This window comes from Alexandromys fortis, unplaced genomic scaffold (genome assembly GCF_014885135.2).
Source record: "Alexandromys fortis isolate MF-2015 unplaced genomic scaffold, M_Fortis_MF-2015_v1.1 scaffold_121, whole genome shotgun sequence".
NCBI classification, from domain to species: domain Eukaryota; kingdom Metazoa; phylum Chordata; class Mammalia; order Rodentia; family Cricetidae; genus Alexandromys; species Alexandromys fortis.
In genome coordinates this window covers 1,939,017-1,956,900 of record NW_026068037.1, presented here as the reverse complement: position 1 = coordinate 1,956,900, position 17,884 = coordinate 1,939,017, and the positions used below count along the sequence as shown (strand labels likewise).

The 17,884-nt window shown below is 45.8% G+C and overlaps 1 protein-coding gene across 1 annotated transcript in view; it reads right to left on the bottom strand.

Moving 5' to 3' along the window:
- Positions 1-16,367, bottom strand: part of Plcl2 (phospholipase C like 2) — a 179,015-nt gene extending 162,648 nt beyond the window's left edge. The window contains exons 1-2 of the mRNA XM_050165065.1: positions 16,261-16,367; positions 6,547-7,118 (exon numbers count right to left, since the gene is read on the bottom strand). Of these exons, the coding sequence (XP_050021022.1) occupies positions 6,547-6,876 (330 nt within the window). The 5' untranslated portion in view covers positions 6,877-7,118; positions 16,261-16,367. The remainder of the gene's footprint in view (positions 1-6,546; positions 7,119-16,260) is intronic.
- Positions 16,368-17,884: the final 1,517 nt, after the last annotated feature.

The window sequence follows — 17,884 nt, the reverse complement described above, 5'->3', positions numbered from 1 at the left end:
CAATATCAATGAATAAAAGTTTAAGTAATTTAACTCCTTAAAAAGAAACAAAAGCTGAGCAGAAGCTATGTAAGTTGCTTTTAAAAACCCAAATACCAGGAAAGAGATTAAGAGCTTTAACAGACAGTAACACTCTCTGGATATGCTATTTAAACTCTTAGATCAAAACATAAAAATTCAAAGGTCCATTCTTAATTCAGGAACATAAAAGGGACAGATTATTCGGCCTCATCAGAACAATTCTGAAAGGAATGAAATTTCTGGACTCAACTTTATATGAAAGTTTTTCCTTATGATTATTTTCAAATAATTTTTTTTAAATTAAGTGCATGGAAAAAATTTCTTTTTGAAGAACACAGCACATGAAGTGGTATGTTCCAATGAGAATCACTTGGAGTTAAATCTAATAATCTCTTCAAAAAACTGTTGAGTTGTCATTCATCAAAACTTATTAACTCCCATTTGATGCACGTGCACACACACACACACACACACACACACACTTAAATACACACTTTCCATAAGACATTGAACTTTTTCATAAAGTCAGGGAGTAAATAAGACACAGGTACCTATGAGGTAGAGAGAAGCGGAGCAGTAGGAAAATACAGGTGAAGCTGGAACTAGAAGGCAGAAACATAAAACAAAATACTTCATACTAACTGAGAAGCAGCCAACTAAACAACGTCCTAGGAGTGACAGAGGAGAACATAATCCAAGCAGAGAAAGGCTGGGCTTTGATAGAAGGTCATCCCCCCGGCTCCAAACTGAGATACTTCTGGAGTGAATGGAGACACTATTAAATATTTGCAGCGACAAAAAAATAAAAACCCAGACTTTCCCAAGCCAGTCAAGACAAATGAGAATGCCATGCAGCTGTGGCCACTTACACATGTTCAACTGTGCTAAAACACAGGATTCAGAAAAGCACCTAAATAGTTCACTCTCCAAAGCATCAACAGCACAGACCTAGAAAGTTTCTCGGCGCTTTTTTGTTACTGCCTTCCAACACAGGCACGGTACCAATGAACTCCAATTCCAATGACCCTGAAGGAGCCAGCTCATTACAGAACAACCTTCAGCGAGAAATGGGAGAGGAAAAACCTCCTGGATGGTGCTCAGGGAGTTCCGACTGCCTGCCAGGCACTGAGCACACCTCCGCTCACTGCGTCTCCACAGTGCTGGGAGAGGGTCTTTATCCTCCTCATCTTAGACATGGGCACACAAGGCCACACGGAAGCATGCGGGGGAGTCAGATGATCTGCCATCCTCTCATTTCACTCCAATGCTCTGCCTTATGAATAATCCGAACAAGTACCACACAGCCAGGGTGCAGCCAAGTTGAGAGGGTTCCTAGAATACATTTTACCTAATAAACCCTGCCATGGTCAAGTACTACAGGCCAGAGAACCCTGCTCTGATGTTGTAGAGTACAAAGGTGCCAAGTATCTACCAACAGCCTGAATTCACCTGACTGTCAGGTCAATGCAATTAACTATATGCTTTGTGAACCCCAATGTTTCAGAGTTATGCTGACATAAGGGAGGAAAGGGGTGTGACTATATTTCTCCAGGGGCTCTGGCATACTCATATGCCAAATATAACCTTTCTGATTCATTATTATCAGCAGAAAAAAAAGCACTGGTTGAGTGGCTTACATGGTTTCTATATATAATACTTTCAGCCATTCATATGTCCTTCTGGTGGAAATACTTGCATCCCACAAATAAAAACAAAAAGGAGCTGAACTAACACAGAGGTCTAGCAGTTGAGTAGGCAATACCATCCAAAACTTAAGATTTAAGGGATTTGGGGACCAATACATACATCTAAAAAGAAACTACAAATGTTCATTTTATGTTGCATTATGGCTACAAATAGTATTGCTGTATCTATCGAAAATTCAAAATTTGATAACTTAAGCCTTAAAAGCAAACAATATAAGTTAAACCCCTTATAGAACACCCAGCGCTACAGAAGGAAGTAAACTGATTTGGGAAGAGAATATTCTAAGAAAACATAAATGAATGATACAATCAACTAATTAAACAATTTCCCACCGATTGACTTTATGGATTTGATTTAAAATGCAAATCATATAAAAGATTAAAAGAAGGAAACGCAAAGGGTGGGCAAGAGACTGCACTGCGTATAAATGGTGAACTCTGATTACTCTGGGACAGGCTCTTTAGCTGGAACAGTCAGTCCTGCTCTGATCCCAACAGTTATTGGTTTAAATGCATTAGTACAGAGTAGAGTGCAGAGCCGCTGACCGGCCCTAAGATTTTCTGATCTAAAGGCTCCATCTGGATCTGCCTATCTATTCAACAATTCACTTTGTGATCCAGTTTCTACATGCCTAGCAAGCAGTTGCCTTTGTTTCTCCTTGTGTGAAAAAGAGAAAGAAAAGCAAGAGACTAAAGTTAAATACAGACATTAAGTTCTAATTCAGAAAAAGGAAAAGTTACTGAGCCCTGAACTTTACCAGTGCAGAACTGACCAATGCCAATCTCTGCCTGTAAAGAGCTCAATTAACTAAACCATGCCCCAGTATAATGCTCAGATATGTGTTTATTATTTTGCTTGAATATGAAAAACAGTTCTTTAAAAGTCTGATGTTCTTCCTGCTTGGGAGCTCAGCACCAAGGCAGAAGAATATATGTTTCTATAAAGATTGCAAGACAATTTCTTCTACTCAACATATACAATTCTATATTAAGAAAAACAAAGTCAGTGTGAAGCTGGAAGCGTGGCCAAGTAGTTAAGACAGGTGATGAGACAGCTGCCTGGCTGTGTTATCTATCAACTACTTGTCCAGCAGAGACAGAGTCTCTCCCCCCCAACAGCCTGCACATTTACCCTGTACCAGCAAACCTCCCTTACTTACACAAAAAGTGTAAATGGATAGAGTGATCTAAAGAAAATGAAACATGGCCACAGTCAAGAGACATACTGCATGCAGCTCCAGCACAAGACACAGAGCTAGCCTCTCTGAACTTTGCCTCCTCCACCCTCTGTGGGTGACATGGGACCACGTCAGAGTCAGGGAAGACCACCACACTTTTCACATGTCCTGCCACAGTGAGAGTTCAGTAAGCAGCGGTTACTGTTACTTCATCTGAACACCAAGTAATGCAATAGCTGCACACCCTCAGTATGGAAAAGGCCCCGCATTGATAGCTGCCACACTGGAAGAATGTGGAGAAGGGAGGATGACAGAGATCTGGGGGAGGGGTGAAGAGAGTTGGCCAAAGGCTCTGCAGGCTGACTCTGGTAATGACTAGGAGACTCCATCCATTGCTACAGCTCATAAAACTGATACCAAGTGCAACTGCAAACACAGAACCCTTTCGAGTGCGAAGGATTTTTATTAGTTCTCATGAAAACAAACCACCAAAATTAATATAGTCATACTCATACATTTATTTCTAAAACAAACCTAAGGCCCCAAATATTATTTCACATTTTAATTAATGAATAAACTATGTATGTAAAAAAATAAGTGGCCATCTGAAAAATTAACCAAACAATCTATTTGAAAATAAAATAGATTGTATTGAGTAGTGTGCCCAAGTGAACTACGGAAAGAGAAAATGAAAGCGGTGTTTTCATTTACTAGATTACTGAAAATGACAGACACAACTTCATCCCTAAGAATCCAGCAATGTGACTCTGCAGACTACCTCGGGAACATACTTTTGTTTTCAGTAAGTTAAAGAGAGCTATAACTATCTGCCAGTGCTTTCCACAACTTCCGTCCCCTCTCAAAGCATCTATAAAATGTTCTATAAGACCTCTCCTGATTTTATCAAGATTGCTACCATAAGTGAGGAGCTCTTTTAGTGTAGAGTTGTGTATCTATTTTGGGAGGAAAAAAATTTAACAATAATTTCTTGCTCGTTGCTATTTATAAAACAGATGAAACATCAGAGAAATTACTTTAAATAAGTAGACTTCTGATAGACTCACCATGTGTTTCTGAACACGCCAATCATGTCAGTGTCCCGCCTTCCTTCCCCTACCACTGTCACGTGTGTCCCTCGCTCTGCCTTAGTGTGACCCTGACCTGACAGGATGTGAAGTCTGAGAAGTAGAAGGCAGAAAAGGAGCACACGGCTGCCAGCAGCCAGCACAGGCCACACACGCTACCCTCTGGCCCTCAGCCACTGCTCTGTGCTGTCTTCAGCACCCAGCTTAGGAAGAACCCATGAAACCAAGCCAACACCTCTATGCCTTTCCCCATGAGCTCCGCTGAAGCTTATGCGCCCGTGTTATTTCTGAACAAAAGTGAAATACAATTTCTGTACTCCTGTGGCAAAGGCACCTGTTCAGCACTCACTGTTTTGTGGAACTTGATATTAAATTAAGAGGCTTCTTTATTCTTTAAGATATTCTCTTTACGCTATATAATGTATCTTTAGGAAGCACAACACGAAATCCCTAAAATCTTGATGCTCCAAGACACCAGTTCACAAAGAAACATAACTACTTACCTATCTAGAGTGGCCTTGCTTTCTATACCGTAGGTACAATCAACTTCCAACACTACTTCCATAATTTTCCAGAACGGTTAAGAAAAAATAAGTTGAAATAAAGACCAGAAAGGGGAATCTGTCAAGTCATCTTACTCGGTACAAGATACTAAGATATGATTGGTAAATCCAAAACCACCTGTTTCAGAAAGCACTTTGAGAAAAAAACATGAACTTCCTCCCCATTCCCCTAGCCCTACAGTAAATAACTTGCTGAGCGCCTGCAATGAGCCTGGCGCTGTGTTTCTAGGGCATCATGTTGAATAAAACGCTAACTGGCTCCTTTAAAATGAAGAAAAAGGAAAGCATAACTTTGATACTCAGAATTCAATATAAGTAGCACCACCATTTCCCAAGCAGTGATTCTGAACAGTGTGCCCTTTTCGTTGGGTTTCTACAGCCTCTGTGGTGAAGCAGTTCCAAGGACTCAACCTCAAGTTCACATCCTTCTGTCTTAGCTTCCACAACAACAAAACCACAACACTGCTCCTAGCCATCACTGTTCCCTATGAATCTCAACGTGGAGACGAACAAATTCCAGCTTTTTACACGTGAAAACAAGCCCTCAAAACCCTCTGAAGGAAAGGTTGTGAAGTAAGCAAGTCTCTGAAACCATCACATAAAATTTTATTACTATCATAATGTAAAATCACCACAAATATTTGTTAACCAATAAAAAACAGAAATATCACATAGTTCCACAAATGGAATCAATAATCATATATACTTGAAAACAAACTACATCCTAGAAGACAAGACGACACTAAAAGCTACCCAGGCAATGAAGACACTACTTCTCTCAGTTTCAAAGTTTGCTGCAGGAAGGTGATGTGGATCGTTAAGACCTTCCACTGTGCCTGACTTCCTCCCACACAGAGACTGAGCAATCAGATGACAGGGGAACACAGCTTCTCAGTGGCCTCCCAGCAGCAAGCGGTGGGTTCCAAAGATGAAGCAGAGGTTCATAACACAGAGTCACGTTTACAGGACTAGATTTCTGAATTTCGAGTCCCACCAGAGCCACCTCTGCCGCTGTGACACTCTGGGTTATCAGCGAGAGGGATGTGAGCTGCACTGCTAGTGTGCACTGCCCCTCGCTGCCCTGTCCTAAAGCCCCCTTCATTTTCCATGAGCAACAATCCATAGCTGCTCCAAAATTAAGCAAGTCAAATGGGTCGATCCGGCCCAAGGCTCTTCTCAGCTTGTCAACTCTCTTCTCTACGGCATGTCACAAGAAATATTTTTATGTTGCAAACTAAACTGTAATATTTGAAGGAAACTACCAAAAACTCTTAATGTCACTTCTTGAAATTTAAAATTCACAAAACAACTGGTGGTTTTCTAAATAGCACCATGGGGGTTAAAAAGCAAAACCATTGCAAAGGAACTTGCTGATCCCGAGGCCTGCCTATGGCAGCTCGGAAGGAATTAAATTGTGCGGGAACTGTAATCTCCCAGAGCTTTCGAGCCTAAAACAGAGGAAATCTGCCTTTCTGTTTCCTTTCTCCACATAATTAAAGGAGGGGGATATATAGCTTACATCCTCCAATTACAATTGCTTGCTAGGGGCAACTGATTACAATGTAGATTAGAAGAAACCTATTAAATAATATATGTTCATTGTCTGAGGCTTTAAGAAAATATTTTCACATGATCCCTGTCTTTAAAATTCAACAGCGACCTTAGAGGGAGTGTGCCACCAGGCTAAGCTGCTGTTGAAAACCATGTCCCTACCCAGGCAGGTACAAGGCCCATTTAATTCCAAGTCGATCCGGAGAGGTGACAGCCCCAAGTTGCTCTGGGAACGTCAGAGCACAGCTCTCAGGCACACTCCAGATCACCTCTCCTCTCCATTCTTCCCCAATGCCAAGGGCTTCCAATCCCAGCTCCAGCACTCCAAACACCCTCGCTTCCCCTTTGCAGCGGGCTCACTCTGCGTCGCCTCCTTCCGCCACCGCTTCCCCGGGCGGGCGGGGAAAGCGAGCCCAAGGACGCGCGCGGGTCTCCAACCTACCTTGATGATGCTGCTCCGGCGGGGCAGGCCGCCCGGCTTGCTGTCCCTGGGGACCGGACCGGCCGGGCTAGGGGTCCGCGCGAGCGCCACGCCTCGAGGTCCCCTGGCGGGGCTGGCCCGGGCTTCGTCCCCGGACACGCCGAGGCTGCAGTCTCCGTTGGAAACCCCGCCGCTGTCATAGCGCGCCCGCCCGTGGCCGAGGCGACCTCCCCCGCCGCCGCCGCCGCCGCCTTCCCCGGCTCCGGCTTTCAGGGCGCCCTTGGCGCCGAGGGCCGGGCCCGGGGAGGTGGGCAGGGCCTCGCCTGCGGCGCCCCGGCCACACTCCGCCATGGGCGCCCCACGACCCGCCTGCACAAAGCCGCGTCCCCGCGTCCCCGCGCCGCCTCGGGCCGCCTCGCGCGGCCCCTCCTCCTCGCCGCCTCCCGCTGCCGCCGCCTTGGCCGCTTCTTCCGCTTTTTCTTTCTTTTTTTTTTTTTTTTTCTTTCTTCCTCTTTCTGATTTAGCTGTGACGCGTGTGGCGAGCTGGCCTCCCGCACGGAGGGCGTCGTGCCGGCCGAATCACCTCTGGGGTCCTGCCGGGGTCGGGGAGAGACAGAGAGGGGAGAGAGTCAGCTCGGGCGGCGGCGCGGCTGCCGGCACCTGGGGAAGGAAAACACGCCCCGGCACACGCGCCGCTGCGGGCGCCAAAAATAACGCGCGCGCGCCGGCGCCCACCGCCGCGCGCCGCGTCCCCTCAGGCCGGGCGTCCGCGCGGGCTCGCAGCGATGTCCCTCGCGCCCACTCCACGGCGCCCGAAGCACTGGCGGCACACGGAGGCGCGGCGGTCGCGCGGGGCTCCCGGGCTCCCGGCTCCGCCCAAGCCCGTCAGTCCCCTCCGGGCTCAGCCGAGGCCCAGGGCGGCTGGCGACGGCCCCCGGGCCCACCGCGACCTATCCGCGGCCATCGCCTCCCGAGCTTCGCGCCGCCCCCTACAGGCCGCGGGGACCCGTCCGGGCCCGGGTCGCGGCCGGCCGTTAGGATTGTGGTCTTCCAGGCCCGGTCAGCGGGCGCAGGTCGTACCCCACCGCCAACTGTCAGTCATCGGAAGCCATCCCCGGCCCGAGGCACAGCGTGCACGCGGGTCTGCTGCACCTGGTGTCCAGCCTCAGCCCCGCACTGGGAACCCGGTCCCTTCCCACCCAGTTCCCGCTGGGCTTCCTCGGTGGAGGGGACCCATTTTCTATGCAGAAACAGTTCTCTTGCGTGCTCTTGGACTGCTAAACTCAACGGACATGATGACTGCTTGCCAGGATCTGGGGTAGGGGTGGGATGGCTGGCAGGCGTTGACAGAGGACATCTGCAGGGTTTATTTGCCTCTGGGTTGACCTGCCGCGGTCGGGGGTGGGGTATCACTCTAGTTCCTCCCTGTCCGGTCCTTCCTAATCCTGCCCCCAAGGATGCTTGTTCTTCCAATCCCTCGTGGGTACCATCCAAATCAAGCACGTCTTTTGGGACAGGATCAAAAATTCGTGATCAACGTGCAGCTCCCACAGGCAATACTTTCCCTAAACCTCCATTCCTGGAGCCAAGGGAGAGGGCAGGACCACTATGCAGCCTAAGGGAAGCACTGGCAAGACCTCTGCGCCGCTGATACCAGAGGCTCCACCTTTCCATCCCATGCACCCCGAGGGCCAAGTTCATGCCTCACTCTGGCACCCCAGGTTTTTTTTTTTTTTCTCACTGTGCATTTCCTTTTCGTTTCCCGAGCACAGGAGAAACTGAGAGTCCGCTGGGACTGAACTTCGAGACCTTGCCCTCATTTGCCAAGAGGCCTTTAAGGAAATTAGCTTCACGATCATAAACATACCCACCCTTGCCCCAGAAACATCAAAACCTTCCCTGTTATTCCTGCGGTGTCTTAATTCCTCTGATCCTCTGGCATGCTTTTGTAACCTACTGGACAAAGTCAAACTGGGCCTACACACTAACATATTTTCTGTGGATAGACAAGGTTTCAATTGTTTTTTTTTCCGCCCCACCCCTCCATGCCAACTGCTTTCCTAGTTGAGCTTCAAAACTCTTTTTGTCTTGTGACAGTTTTGCAGGGAAATACTTTTAAATAATTCAGTTTCTCAAGTGCTCTATCAGATCTGCAGTCATGGTCGCCTGTATGTTCTGAAACAGAGGGCAGCATGCAGGGAGGGGTCTTACTGGCGAAGTTCCCAAGTACTGATGTTTGCAACGGTCACCTGGAGAGCCCTGCCCTTTCTCTAGACTCTAATTCTCTGCATTCTACGTGTCAACAGCAGAACGCTGTGACCAACAAAGTATCTTCAACTCTTACCTTGAGTGCCCTGGGCTGGGCAGGTGCACGCTGAGGGTGGGGCACCCAGAGTGGGTTGCTTTGGTGGTGGTGGTGGTGGTGGTGGTGGTGGAGGGGGGGGGGGAGAAGAGGAGGTGGTGGTGGTGGTTTGTGACGCTGCCATCCAATGCACCCTCCTTATCCCCTCCAAAACTAGCACACCGATCTACTTCATTCCAGGTCCCCAACAGAACATATTAGGGAGAGTTCATTGAAATGAACTTGGCATTTAACTTAAATGTCCCCAAAGCATCTTGGCAGAGCTGTAGCTAATGATGGTGGAGGTCTGTGCCAGGTTTGGATTTATCCTGGACCTAAGTGGTTGTCTCCCACAAGCCACTGCTCACACGTGTTCCACCAACAGCCAACTGGTACCCTTACTTGGTTCCTGTGACATGCGATTCTTGGACCCCTACTTGCTTCTCAAGCTCGACCATCACCAGTGCAGTAAGTAAGCAATTGTTTCTCCTTCTTCCTGCCTCTGCCTCTACAGTTACTAAGTGATTGCTTCCCATCATTCCTCTTCCCTGAGCAATGTTATTAAAGAAATTGTAAATATTATGCCAAACTCCTTGCTGAAGTGTTTCATGGCATTGTAAAATTCATAGAAGTTAGAGTTAGAAAAGGAGCCAAAATGCAGTCATTCAAGAAATACTGTTAGCATTTCTTTTCAACTAATTTTCAGCACAAAGCAATAAAATATGCTCATGTCGTTGATAAATTTGCTCTTCTGGATAACTCTAAGGTGTTGCTGTCAGTTTATAGCATCCATACAATAATGGCTGAATTCTGATAAGCAACTTGTTCATGTTTAAAGTCAACAAATACCTTTATAATCTCACTCTAGCGTGCTGGCAATTCACAACGTTGACTCTCTTAGGCCTTCACATTTCAATCACCTCAGCTTTTAATTGTCGTTCTTCACCAGACTGTCTTCCGTGTGTTTGCATTATTAATTTGATAGCTAGGCCCTGAGCTATTCAGGGTCCCTGGTCCACAATAAACTTTCAGTCTCCCCAGATAACCCCGATGCTGTTTACAGACGCCTCGCTGTCACTTACACCCCGCAGGTTAGGAATTGGGATCTGGTTTCCAGTTCACAGGGTCTAATGTTACGACTCCAGATTTTTCTGACTCGCTGAGCGCTTGGACTCCACATAATTTTCTCCTCAACATATTATGACAATGTTGGCTTCCCAAGCCCCACTCTCATCTTATTTTCTGTGCGTCTCTAAAGATGCAGTCCAATTTCAGGACCTTCCTGTTTTACTGCTCCACACAGGTCTAATGTGAAAGCTCGCTGGAACAGAAACAGAAAATGCTTTAGGAGAGCAGCAGATTATAGCAAAGTACTGGTCCATGCAAGGTGCCCACTGGCCTCCTGCGTCTCATCTAGTAGGACCCTGAACCTTACATTGTGTTTATTTAACACCATCATTAACAACAAGAAATACGCAACGACCCTTTCTCTCTGGGCACTTCTGTGGCAAGTTAGACCTGCCAGAAGTTTTCATTTCCATATTCTTACTCTCCTTTGGCACTAAAAGACCTTCAACCGCTTTCCTTGGATCTGTCCTCTACAAGTACGTATGGCTGCCAAGAAACTATGCACTCACTGAATTGTATCAGTACTTCCCAGCCAGGGAGAAACCACCTCGTGAATTCATCACATCTTCTCAGTGGCTATTGAATTAGGTAGCACTTTGAGGTAATCTATTAATTATTGGGGATTCAATAAAAATATTCTATTTTAAAAGCAACAATATGATAGACTAATACAATTTCTCCCCAAAGGTACTTGTTTATCACACTATGTTTTAATTCTTTCTTGTATACTTGAGTGCTTTTATGTTATTATTTTATTACAGGAGTCATTGGGCATTGCAAACACAAACGTTTGTGTGGCCGATGGGTAAAGGACATGTTCCATAGAGTTCTAGAATTTATAGTCTTCAACAATGGCATACTTTGCTTATAAAATACAAAGGAATATCCTGCCTGGTTCATCTATGGTTTTCTAATTTTCATAGGTTCTTGACACAAGAAACATGTCAGCATTCTCCTATCTCTGAGGAAGACGTGAACATGCTGATGAATGATGACGTGAACATTCAGCCAGTAGGGAACAGCAATGTGCTGGAGCGAGGACTCGAAGCAGCTGGTCACTTCTTCCAGGGAGAAGTGCCGGCCCAAGCAGACAGCTTCGTCTTATTTTTCCAGAGAAGCCATAAATCTGGAATATAAAACTTGCTATTTATTCAGTTGATTTTTTTACAGATATCACAAAATGAAAAAGGGTTTTGTGTGTTTATTACTAATGTTATTATTAATATTTTTGAGACAGTCTCTTTCTTACTGTAGTCCAGACTGATCTGGAAATCACTAGGTATCCCAGGCTAGTCTGAAACTCTTGGTAATCTTCCTGGGTGCTGGGATTATAGACACCATATCCATCTTTATTCTTTCTAAGGTTTATGGAAAGACCTGTTTTCTCCCATTTCACCTTCAATGTCATGATAAGCAATAGCTTAGGAAAATCCTTCTAAACTTGAATTTCTTTATATCATGCTAACATGGTTTTTAAGGACACATTTATTTTCATGAATGTTAGCAGTCAAATAGCCAATGTGCAGTGTGTTGCTCCAGCCCGTTCCCTTCATCTACTGTCTCCCACTTGCAACCTTAGAAATGTTTCGTCTCTGAAACCCGAAACCAGAGACCCACTGTCTAGCCAAAAACTTTGCCATTTCCTCAGTCCTGTTCCAATGTGCTGTTTCTATAATAAAAACCACGAGCAAAAGTAACTTGGAGAAAAGGTTTGGTTCACTTTATACTTCTATATCAGGGTGCACTGTGTGGTGTGGGTCGATTGAAGAAAGAAGGCTCTCCAAGATGAAATCTTAAGGCCTACGTGGCAGCAGGAAGGTCCAGCCTCTCTGGTGGACTTGACCCCAAACAGCCATACAACGGCATATTTATTGAAAGTTACACAAAGTATTTCCTCATACCAAGGTCCCTAATCTAATTTACTTGTCTTTCTAAAGGAAAGCATCACATGCCCTCAGGACTCCAGTCCTTTATTATGTATCATATTATTGCAATACACAATAATATAAGAGCCTTAGGTGTGCCTTAGGTGTCTTGTGGCCAAAGTCATGAAATGGCTGTGTGCCCTTTTGCCAAAACAGTCACTGTTTTCCACAAGGATTCTTCAAGGTCAAAGAACTTCTAATATCTAGTGAGTCTGCTAAATTACTACAACGCTTCCAGGTCACTGTGTGAACTCATGACAGGAACTCAAGGCAGAAGCTAGAAGCAGAAACCATACCGGCACACTGCTTGCTTGCTCACTCACTAGCCAGGGACTGTGGCACAGTGAGCTGGGCCTTCCCACATAGGTCATTAAACAGGATGTCCATCCTCCAGGCATCCCATTCTGTCCCTGGGCACTCTTACACTGCTTCTGCCTGAACGGGAGCGGTGGTGGGGAGCCCACTGAGTGGCAGTCGAAGAAAACCATCCTCACTGGCATGCTAGGCCCTTCTTAGCCTTGCCCTCCAGTGCCCACTTTGCCAGTGTACATCTCTACGTAGATGCCATCGTGGCCTTCTCCATGCATACTCCAAGCTGCCACTCAGCTAAAGCAAACAATGTAGCCAAGCTATCTGAACTGTCTGACAACTATGACTTTTGTCTCTAGTAGGGTCCTTGGAGCTTTTAGACAGCATTGCTACTGAGCACAGATCTTTGCTCAGTTCTCCACACTGCTGGTCTTTTGATTTGGCCCTTGACTCCCTAGCTCAGCAGTTGCCCGAGAATTCTTATACAGACAGTAAAGTTCCTCCACTCTGCCTGCCCTTACCTCCACACACCCCCTCCTGTGGTCTAAAGTTAGGTTCCAATGAGTAACTGTGTGTTAGGTGTGATTAGTAGGCGCCTCTCTTAGAACGTGATTGGTCTTTAGGAGACCATAGAGTTTTGTTACTTTCTTCTGAGTGTAAGGTGGACCCTTCCCAATAGGGTCCATACCAGTGCCAAGCACATAAGAACAAGAAGAAATCAAGACCTTTGGAAACAGTCTCTAGTATCGTAAAGCACAGGAGAGCCGGTGCCTCCAGAAGATGGGGCCACAGTTGGTAGCGGGCACTTGGCTCTCCTGCACAACAACATCCCAGCCCTGAGAGGAAGAAAGTGCTCCAGCTGTGCTCAAGAACCTGGCTTCTTAGACTATGGGTAGCAAGTCTCATGGGGGTCATACAAGCCAGTACAGGGGTCACAAAAATCAGGCCACAGTAAAAAGGTTTAGAACATGATCAAAATTTCATTCCAGGTCAAATGCATGACGAATGTGAGGTTCTGGCAGCACTCGCCCACGCTGCATCAGGTGACTTCACCACAGCCTTGGATCTGAAAGTGCATTTTGCGCTCTTGGACACCCTGTGCCACCCCAAGGAATGCTGCCAGGAGCAGTGCAGCTCAGCCTGACACTGCCGTGTGCTTAGAGCTGTGTAGATAGAAATGTTCCGCTCTTAGATAAATGGTGGTTTAATTACAGAAAACAATGACTTCTAATGTTTTCCTACCACGTATAAATATCTATTAGTGTACTGGATCATGTTGAATTTACAATGATTTGTTTTTAAAATTGTCTTTTAAGTTGTTGGTTTGAGCTTCGTTTTTTAACTGTTAAATGAATTTTGACCTGAAATTAATATAATTTCCAGAAATTTCTGAAATGGCCCTATACATACTTTTACCATTTTCTGCTACATATTTATGCAAAGCAGTACCCTTTGCATTGACATTCATAAAATCAAATTTTCTTTTTTTTTTTTTGATTTTTCGAGACAGGGTTTCTCTGTGGTTTTGGAGCCCATCCTGGAACTAGCTCTTGTAGACCAGGCTGGTCTCGAACTCCCAGAGATCCGCCTGCCTCTGCCTCCCAAGTGCTGGGATAAAATCAAATTTTCAATCAATTCTGGGAAGCATTGAAGATGTTCCTTCAATGAACACATCCTGCTAACACTCAGCAAGTTTTAAATCAGTAAATGTCATCTATATTCCCGCATACATGGATAGCATAAAAATTTTGGGAGTGAAAAGAGAACAGGAATGGAAAGGTTTACGAAGCTCTGCTTGAGGCCATGAGAAGGGCACAGAAGCTCAGGGCGGAGATGATGCCATCAGACGCACCCTAAACTGGACTCCGAGGTGACCAACTTGAATTTACTCTGTGTGGTTTTAAGTCTCTGACACTGCTAGTTCAGAGCGATTGTGACAATCATAGCCCCCTCCACTGTGGTGCCATGGGTAAAAGACGACGCCCACCTCCACACCTCACTCCTAGCCAGCATGGTACTCACAACAGCTGAGGAGAGATGCCAGGACCCGTGGACCCTTGGGTTGAAGAGGCCAAGGCACCTATGGAAGGAGGTGGAGGTTGCTCTCTCCTAATCTCACTGACATGAGGCAGGTCCTCCCTCTCCCGCCTTTTTGTTCAGTCTGTTTCTCTCTCCGTGGCTACCTTCCTTCCACGTATTAGTATGTCATAGGCTGCCTTTCCTAAAACCTTAACGGTCTTTCTTCTCGCTCTCCTTGCCTCACGTGAGACTCCTCTGTCTAGGAAATCCCCTGCTGGATGAGTCTCACTTCTTTCTCTGTTTTCAGGCTGCAGTGTCTACCCTCTGCCCTTTCCTTCTGGAACTGCCCTCACAGAGACCCTGGTGTATATCTCAGTGAACACAGTCAGTGCTGTTCTCTAGGGTTTTTGTTGTTGTTGACTTTTCTGGAACATTTGATACTAACTCCTCTACTGTTGACATGTTCCCTGGTCCTGCCAAGGTTCTGGGCCTGACTAAGCCACACATCAGCTTTAATATTACATCCAAACTCAGACCTATTTTCCTATATACTCCATATGTCGTTCAGAAGTGTTCAACCCACATGGTAGCGTCATGGAAAAAGTCAGCAATAGCCACCTCCTGATTCTGTTGTTCCACTTGATCACTAAGGCATCACAATCAGCCTAGCAACTCCTCTCAAGCCCATTCCCACCAGAATGGACCGCTCACGGCGTCACCGTGGCTCACTCCGGCTTCTCCTACCTGCCCTGCTCCTTCCAGGATCTAGCCACCTGGTTCTCCAACTCCAACAGAGTGATCCCAAGGAGGGCAGGGGAAATCACTCTTCAAATCTCAAACTCTCCAGCAGTCCTGCTTCAAGAAAACTTCATTTTCTTATGGATATTCACGTTTCTTTCTAGTAGAGTCTCCTGTTTCAATGTACACTGTCTTTGAGAGAAAGCCAAATCTTGTCTGTGGTGTCTGCTAGGTATAGAATTCCTTTCTTCTCACGCCATTAGAAGTAGGAGGCATCCTTCAAGAAGCATGTTTCTTCCTTTTATAGCATATTTTAATGCCAAAAATATAATTAATTACACTTTCAAGATTCTTGAAGCACTAAGTTCATACCTCCACAATGGCTCTCATTAAAATATGTCTCATTCATTTATTTATGAATCCTTCCCCCATATGAGTCAGCTCCTCCTAAAGCTTCTGCTTCATGCTGTTAGTCAGCCTTCGACTTTTCATAGGATTTACCCTCAAACTGCACCAACCCATGGTGCACATACCCTAGATTGCTAATAAATTTATAGATTTTAATTAATGGCTTTTAAATTAATTAATTAGTTAATGACTCTTAGTACTCATAGTTAATACTCATAAACCCCTCTCTTGTTTCCTAAGGCCTCTTTCTTGGTTATGTTGAGTTTATCTATTGTCTACTGCATATACATTAACAGTTCCATTAAAAATAAATTTATGGAGCAGTTCAGGCCTCGCTATAGGACATTAAAACCCCTGACCTATATTTGAGAGTAGGCTATAACAAAGTCCTACCAGACCAAACACACCACCCCTTCAGCTTGCACACTCCCCAACTACATAATTATTCAAAATTTCCCACACAAACAATACATAACACCAGAGGGGAGGAAATCTCCATGCTCTGTTGCAAAAGGAACAAATTACCTGGCCAAAGGAAGCTTCCCTGAGCAGCCCCCCAGTTACACATGTTAACAACAACAAAAACCAAATGGCAAACTCCACCTTGTTCGTAATGGAAGCCTCTATGAGGCACAAAGGTTAGCTTAATCATGTCACACAAAGGCTCACCACTGTTGAAATATGAGCGACGGGGCTGCGTCCCCAACACCCCGGCCGCTTGGCTAGCTCATGCCCGAAATAACAACACACAAACTGTATTCATTTAAGAACTGCTTGGCCCATGAACTCTAACCCTTACAGGCTAATTCTCGCACCTGGACTAGCCCATTTCTAATGATGTGTGTAAGCACCCCAAGGTGCACTTACCGGGAAGATTCTAGCCTACATCCATCCGGGATTGGAGGAGCTTCATTGCGTGCATCTGCCTGGGAGAGCTGAGCATGGCGTCTCTGCTCCAGCAGAGCTGTCGGGTCTCTCCGGGAGCAGAGCAGAGTCTGACCTCGCTTCCTCTTCCGCCTAGAATTCTATTCTGTTTACTCCTCCCGTCTATGTTCTAAGCTGAGGCCAAGCAGTTGGTTTATTATAACTTAACCAATGAAATCAACAGATTGATATATGACACTCCCACATCACACCACAATGTACTCTACCCTCTATGGGACTTGGGAAGGGACACAGGGAAGGCAGTGGAGGGGCTTGAGGCAAATGAAAAGACTGAGGGTAGCTGTCAGCCAGGGGACAGAAACACCAGAGGAACACAGAAAGGAAGCCTGGCTTGTGTGAGCTAGGCTTAGAGGAAGTGCTGGAACTGACTTGCTACACGGGGGTCAGAGGTCACAGTGGGGAGCTGACAGCACAAGCCACAGGGCATCTTAGTTTCTGTCTTCATCAGCGTCCTGTACACGCAGCTCTTACACTATTTCCGTGCTGTGAAGGCACTGTGGGGAGGTAGACTCAAGTGATCTTTGAATCCTTGAATTCATGTGCTATCATATGAATCAGGGACCTTGAGCTAGATAGGGATGAAGGCTAACGCTTCCTGCAGTCCCTTCAGTCGCTGGAATGCATTAGAGCTGTGGGATTTCCTTTACATGGGACCCTTGAGAACTGAGAAGGCAATTATCCACCAGGATGGTAGGGGTAGCTCCAGCCCCAAGGCAAAAGGTCACATTGAAGGACTCTGGGTTGACCTGCTGGTTCTGAGTATTCAGTCACAGATTTTTGACTGTATCATTGAAGTCAAATTAAATGTTGCAGCACCACCAGCAGCCCTCAGGGCCCCCCTCCCATGCTTCCTAGTCTACTGTGGTGTAATTACTATTTGGTGTGATGAAATGAAATGGTTTAGCCTTTTTTCCAAAAGCAAAGTTCTCTCCTGTGCAGTTTTGGTGTCTGGAAACCAAATATCTTTGTCATCATATATTTCCAGAATCTGAGTTCTAACAGTTTACTTAACTGGCCCATTTCCCCTACCTTGTAAGTTAAGACAGAGATCCCTAGTTACTTGGTCAATTACAGATACCTTTTTCCAGATGCAGTAACTTCTTTGATGCTGTGGGCTTGCTGTGTTTGTGATGATTAAGAGCAGTTAGAACTACACAGTGGCTCACAACTGTCTATAACTACAGTTCTAGGGGACCCAACACCCTCACACAGATGCAAAACACATAGGCAAAACACCAATGCACAAAAAAATAGAAATAAATAAATAATCATTGAAAAGGAGCAGTTAGGAGTATGGTCCAAAGCAAGAGCCATGTGACCGCAGTGTGGGAAGCAATTGCCTTCATCATTCAGCTCTGCTGCGGGTGCTTTCTGGCCTCAACTCGTCTTGCATCCAAAACAAAGTTGTTTTCCTTTCTGTATTCTCCAGGGTCAAAGTCAGCCTTCTTGCCTCATAGAAGCACACACTGAGCCAGCTCCATGTCCCTCACCACCATCTCTCTAAGAAGACCTTATCAGTCTGCACTGATACTTCAGCCATAAAAGT